The 7,217-nt window shown below is 32.7% G+C and overlaps 1 protein-coding gene across 1 annotated transcript; it reads right to left on the bottom strand.

The window, feature by feature from the left end:
* Positions 1 to 372: 372 nt before the first annotated feature.
* LOC139871750 (bifunctional riboflavin biosynthesis protein RIBA 1, chloroplastic-like) lies at positions 373 to 5,444 on the bottom strand. The gene is made up of 7 exons (XM_071859483.1): positions 5,205 to 5,444; positions 3,975 to 4,356; positions 3,131 to 3,352; positions 2,377 to 2,699; positions 2,162 to 2,291; positions 1,568 to 1,864; positions 373 to 893 (listed from the first exon to the last, which is right to left on the bottom strand). The coding sequence occupies exons 1-7, from the start codon at positions 5,252 to 5,254 to the stop codon at positions 654 to 656; spliced, it is 1,644 nt and encodes a 547-aa protein (XP_071715584.1). The 5' UTR covers positions 5,255 to 5,444; the 3' UTR covers positions 373 to 653.
* Between the last annotated feature and the right edge of the window lie 1,773 nt (positions 5,445 to 7,217).

Consider the following 7,217-nt stretch of genomic DNA (forward strand, 5'->3'; position numbering starts at 1 on the left):
TTGGTTTGTATTTTCATTTTCATTGTTAAAATTTGTTACAGTATGTTATTATTGTTGTTTTTGGGTAAATTGATTTAATAAAAGTAAAAATCTGTACAATTTTATAGGTATCAAGGTTAAAATAGTCATTAACTATCGTTCAGTCAATCTATTAAGCATGAAAGTAAACACTAATTTTCATTTATTTCTTACCACATATAACTCTTTATTATTCATACTGCCATCAATATACATACAGAAATTAATAAAAAGTAAAGTAAACAGGTTAGTATATTCCCCGTAAATATGTACCATAAATTATCATAAAAACCTTTAAAGACCATGGTGGTCAGAGTGCTGAACGTATCAAAACCTAAGATAACATAGTTTAGATTTTGAAAAGAAAAATACGACTACAAATTGCATCTCAATAACATACCTAATTCGTTTCAGTTATCCTAATATATATGGGAAAAAGTTAACATCAAGCATAAACAGAAATTGTAACATTTTTACATCCGACAATAAGTATCACAGTTTGAATCAGTTTCAAAAAAATGAATTCACTCATTTATATTCCATTAATCTTACATTTTATGAGTTCCCTTTTGGTCCTATACGACTCTCTTAGATCCGGGTAAGTAAAGAATGTGCGACAATCAAAAGCTTTGAACTTATTCACTTGGGCTTTCAGTGTCTTTTCGAGTGATGAGGTTTGGGACACCGTTCTCAGACCCATAAACATGACCCATTTTTGATCGTTTGGTCTCGAGATATCGTTTGTTGTGCTTTGTAATGGGGGTAACAAGGGGAACCCTGCCTGCAACTTCCAAACCATATCCTTTAAGCCCGCTGTACTTAGCAGGGTTGTTTGTCATCAGCTTCATTGTTCTAACTCCCAAATCTCTCAAAATCTGCACATGTTTTATTAACATTAACATTAACATAATAAATATATATAAATAAATTTACAAAAAAAGAAAATAAAAAATTTGGCACTAGTGAATAATATGGCAGGTTGTACATATTTTTTTTAAAACCAGAACAATGGATGAATAAGGAATGCCAGCTTGGATTTTGCTAACAAAGCCTTCAGGGCTGTCGTTAACGCGCTTTAAACAATTGTACGTAGCAGTTAATTACTATATTAATTTAGTGGTGTCTGTCACATGAATGTACAAATGTTTAAAGCGCGTTAACGACAGCCCTAAGGATTATCGTTAGCAAAATCCTTCCTCAAATGTCTAAATTACTAGTACTCACTAATGAACAAAAAACCGAGAATCTTGCATACACGGATCAAGATCCCATCATCTACGTGGGTTGCAAAAAAGGATTAGGTTATCTCGGGAAATATACTCAACCAACTCAATTATTCATAAAATTAGTGAGGAAGGGACAAAAAAGGTGGCCCAAGCCGTTTTGACCAGCACACCAAATACACCTCTACTTGTTATGTTGAATGTTATAAAACTAAAAAAAAAAAAAAAAATCATCATTTTTCCAAGATGACAATCATCTATTGCATGTGTTTATTTTTGTTTCATTTTAAATAAATACAAAATATAAAATAATAAAAAAAAATTACCTGTGCACCGATACCATACTCCCTGGAATCTACAGGCAAACCAAGTTCCTCATTGGCTTCAACTGTATCGCGACCATCATCTTGAAGGTTATAAGCACGAAGCTTGTGACCGAGCCCAATACCCCTTCCCTCATGACCTCTCAGATAAACTAAAACTCCCCTGCCAGCCTCTTCAATTTGTTGCATCGCAAGTGCCAGTTGGGTCCCACAATCGCATCTAGCAGACCCGAATATGTCTCCCGTTAAGCATTCTGAATGCACCCTAACCAGAATATCTTTCCCGTCACCAATATCACCCTGTTTAACAAAAAAAAAAAAACAGAAAATCATTCATTTTACTATCAAGTATTTACAATAACTTCACATATTGTAGCATTAGGTGCTCTTTTTTCCAGAAACAAATGATACAACTAAATACCATTAAAAAGGCAAAACATGAAAATTTTTGAGATCTCATAACAATAAATGAGTAATGATTGCAATAGAAAAAAAAAAGTAAAAAAAAAAAAAAGAAATTCCTTTTACATGCAATTCGACCTCAAACTTTCACCCATAAATCCATTAGTAGATTCACTTTCCTATATATTCTCTTACCTTAACCATTGCGATATGTTCGATTCCATCTAAGATTGATCGATAACAATAGGCAACAGATGGACCCCACGTAGTAGGGATACGTGCAGCAGAACTACGTTCAACTAGTTTATCCGTCTTCCTTCGATACCTGCCAAGTTGAACCCATATGATGAATAAAATCCTCTACTTCACAAATTCCAAACACAAAAAAAGAAAAATATATCAGCACGTACCTAATTAAATCAGCAATAGATATAATTTTCAAATTCTCCCTTTTGACAAATTCCCGAAGCTTTGGTAATCTAGCCATAGAACCATCATCATCTACGATCTCACATAAAACGGCAACCGGGTCAAATCCAGCTAACATGGCTAAATCAACAGAAGCTTCCGTATGACCCGCTCTTTTTAAGACACCACCCTCTCTGTATTTCAACGGAAATATATGCCCCGGGCGATTAAAATCCCCGGGTTGTGAATCTTTTGACGCTAGAGCTTTTATGGTGGCCGCCCTATCCCGTGCTGACACACCAGTAGTTGTACCATTTTTTGCATCCTACAAATCAATACATCAATACATGATCATATAATGTAAATTCACATAAAAGTGCCAAAGCAATGAGGTCAGACAGTTTGGGCAATGAGTCAAAAAATGGGTAGATTTTGGTGTCAAAATGGGTCAGGTTAACCCAATGCACTATTCGTCCAATAATTACTTATTACTATATAAGCAATATGTGTGCTAAATATGTTTACAAAACATATACTTACGGTAATAGCCTGCATTTCTTAGTAATTTAAATGTTTCAAAATATGGAATATGGGACTTTCGACCCATTTTATTTTCGGAGTTTTTTTGCTTGCCCGTTAGGCTTAAAAGCCACCCGAATTGACCCATTCAGGCATTCATGAGAGATTGGTGGACACTACCACATCTAGTTTCTTGTACATTTGTTTCTGATAAAAATGTTAAAGTTTTATACATACCACAGAGATTGTGAAAGCTGTAGAGAGCTTCTCCTCGTTATCTTTATGATTAACCATTAACGGAAGTTCGAGTCTATCCAAGTCTTCACCTTTCATGCTTACACAAACAATACCAGTTCCATGTTTAACAATAAAAGCCATAGCCTCTGGTGTAACGCATGATGCTGCCATTATTAAATCACCTTCATTTTCTCTCTCTTCATCATCAACGACCACTACCATCTGCCATTATAAACCAAAGTTATGTTAATTACAAAAATGACACCTTAGTGTATAAGAGACTCTCATAAAGAAGACTTAAAATGAAATGAAAATATAGAGTTACATCTATCGAATTATTGTACATTCAGTGATACATACATGCTTCATCGAAATATACACGTAGCAGTATTCGGTTACAAATTGTTAGTGATTTTACTTGCAACTTTTCATAATCTTGAACTTTCCTTAATTCAACCTGTAGTTCTGATTAAGTATTCAAGTTTTAAAAAAATGGAACAGTGCCCTATTTGGCAAAGTTTTAATGCAACATTACCTTTTTTTTTTTTTTTTTAAAAAAAAAAAACATAAGAAAACATTATAAGGAAAAAATCAAACCACGAAATGTCAATTATAACGAACTACATGACCACTCAAACGCTGTACTTCTTCTTCTTCTTCTTCTTCTTTTTTTTTTTTTTTTTCTGAAAAGGTTGTACCTTTTAGTAGAGAAGTTATAACTTATGGTTAGCTACATTTTTTTTTTTTATCACAAATAACAAGATCGGAGTATTATCTTTTGTTGTGTATATGATCTGACAAAGGAAAAAAAAATGAGGTATTTAGGAAATGTATAAATAAAAACCTTTCCCTGGCGTATATCTTCGATTGCTTCTGGAATAGATGAGAAACCTGTGGTGGGTTGATCTAAATCGTACTCACCAGCACCGCTCGAAAACCCGTTCATACTAGGAGTTGTTTCGGCTGATAGTGTACCCAAAGATACTGAATCGGGTTGTATCACAATTCCAGACGAAACACTAACACCGTTTTTCTCGAAACCAGTATTCTTTTTCTGGTTAACAGAAAAATTGCCATCTGTAGAAAATAATGAGGCTCTGATACCTTTACTTTTAGAGCATGCTCTAATACCGAGCTGGAGAAATGCATCCGATGTATGCGTCCCATTCAATGATAAAAGATTTACAAAGTGAAGACCGTTATTTGAGCTGAAATTTGTTATCATCCTGTATCATAGTGATCATATATGAAGAAAGTTAACCCCTTTTGGAGACAAAGTTAATAGTACCCACATTATCATACTCCTAAATACAGCATGGATTATATATTTATATGGATCGAAATCAATGCTATGGTTTCGTAACATATATTTTAAGGAGTGATATAACATTTAAAGTTTTTAACATATCCCTATTCTTCTAATAAACATATCTCTCATCTGATTAAAATTGAATTGAAATTCAACATTGTGTCCCTATAAAGCAACAAAAATGTTCCATAACAAACTTCTTGATCGATTTGTAGCACATTTCTCTTATGTGTAAGTCAAATGATGCAACTTTTTAAGTGATAAATAAAGCGTTTCGACATCTACCCAAAGTACCCATGATAATAACATAACTTGAGCAATAGTATAGTATATACAAGGTCAACACCATCAAATATTTTGTAACAGTTAACAAGGTAGCAACTTTGAATAAAGACTGCCACTAAATTCCAATTCCAGCCCTTTAAACAGAATCAGATTCAGTATCAAAGAAACATCAAGTATCAATTTTCACCAAATAAGCTTTAATTTCAGTAATTCTATTACAAATCTTGACTTCTTCATGTGTCTATTCAATTAGATTCACTAATAGTAACACATAGCACCACCTTTAAATTTCTGTACTCATTGGCTATAGATATGTAATACATCAGTAACTAGGTTCTTTTAGCTAAAATAAATATTAATTTAAACAACCTCAAAAGCTTAAAAATAAACTAAATTAAAAAAACAGAGACCCAATTGAAATCTAAAAGTAAACGCAATAGTCGGCATGAAACTGAATTAAAATGACGAAAAAGGACTCACTTTGAGCGAAGTAAAGGTGTGGATGAGGAAGACATGTTAATGGAAGCCATTAATTGTGATGAAATTATGAATCTTGATTGATAATTGATAATGGGCGTGTGTTGAATTAATGAAAAAGATGGGATTTTGATGTAATAAATAAAATAAGAGATTGAGCCCAAATTGGTTGGCTGTTTTTATTTTTATAATAGATAGAAGACGATGAAGTACCAACTAGGAAGGAACGGAGGAAGGGATGGGTGTAGAAGAAAAGTTGTAGGTGTATTTGTGGGTGATACAATCCTACGTCACCCATTCATCATGAACCAAACCCTCAAATTTGGGATTAATAATTTAATAACACCTATTTAAGATCCTATCCTATTAATAATTACTCCATCAAGTAGGTTTTGTTAACAAGATGGTCGGGGAGGATGTTGAAGGAAATTCAGTTAATTCCAACGATCCTTCTCCTATCAAGCCAGTTAAGATCAAGAAACTTAGGAAGACGAGGCCAGTTCGGGGAGCCGAAAAGAAAAAGTTTTTCGTTTTCATCAAGGATGTTTGAGCCCATGTTCTTCTTGCGGACCTTTCGGTTTTTGTTTTTTTCATTATGGCTTTTAATGTTTTCGTGGTCACCCTCTTGGTTTGTTTTGTCTCTTGTATTTTGGTCGGTTTTAGTTGTGAGCTCTAAGTAGGTTTTGCTTAGTCGAGCTCGTAAGTTTTTATTGTACGTTTGTACGTTTTAGAGTTATTCATCTATTTGATGAATCTCTCTTATTGTTATATAAGTTTCTTGTTTTTCGCAAAAAAAAAAAAAAAAAAAAAAAAAAAAATTAATTACTCCATCCTACTAATTCCGTTACCCTCAAATAGAAAACATTGGATTAATGTTCACACTCTACCTTTTATTTATTTTATATTTTTTCTTCTTAATTACTGTATTTTCTAACTTTTTCTTTTACATCTAGACATCAAGAGTATTACGGAGTAATAAACTTTATCTCACAATTCTTATATAGTTGTGAAATTGAATAATTGATTTGTTACAACTTAAAAAAATATTTCACTACAGTCTACAGGTATGGAATGAAGAAAATATAATGTATAATTTTATAGTTATAAGTATTAAAAATAATATAACTATATAATTGTAAGGCTATTTTGATACCACTATATATATGACCTTTTAATGTTAACTTTTATAATATAAAATACTATTTCCATGATAAATTAAAATAAAAGGTTACCTACATGATGTTATTTAATATTGTATTTGATATTTGATAATTTTACTTAATTATGATGTAAATAATTTTAATATATTTTTACTAGGCTCTATTAGTCAATCATGATTAAAATGCTCGATCACAACAGTATTTATGATGGTGTCAGCTATTTCTTTTAATATATACTAGCCTTTAAGAGCCCGTGCGTTGCACGGCGGGCCCTAATAAGACTAAGTATAAAATGTTAATGAACTTATCAAAAACAACGAAACAACATCGATATAAAACATCACACTTGATATAAAAACAGACAATGTTTTTCATTGAACCAATGCATTCAAATTGTTCTAAGGATTGTTGTAAACATTAATAAAGATAGAACGCACGTTTCTTAAAGTCGTAGGTGAAAAACCACTTTGTGCCAGGTTTGAGACGATTTTCTTTCCGGAAACGGTTGAATCCGTACGTCACTGGAAGGTTTGGCTTTTTCTTCGACTCTTCCTGTTTCAACCTCCATTTGTAGTGATTTTTGAAGTTCATAAGTTGACTTTGAGAAGCAGTTGCCATTATCACTCTTAAAAAGTGTCAACGCTACTTTTGAACCTACATGCGAATGGTTAAATACACCTTATATTCATAACAAAGATCGAGCAGAAGTAATCATTATATTATTTTTTTTGTGTTACCTTAGGTAGACCTTTGGATCCCTGCCACATTTCTCGCATTAACGTTTCAAAGATACAAGTCAATCGATGTTGAGTGTCATGTCAAAATTTGACACAAATGGTTTTAAAACATCATCATA

The sequence above is a fragment of the Rutidosis leptorrhynchoides genome, chromosome 10, assembly GCF_046630445.1.
Source record: "Rutidosis leptorrhynchoides isolate AG116_Rl617_1_P2 chromosome 10, CSIRO_AGI_Rlap_v1, whole genome shotgun sequence".
NCBI lineage: Eukaryota > Viridiplantae > Streptophyta > Magnoliopsida > Asterales > Asteraceae > Rutidosis > Rutidosis leptorrhynchoides.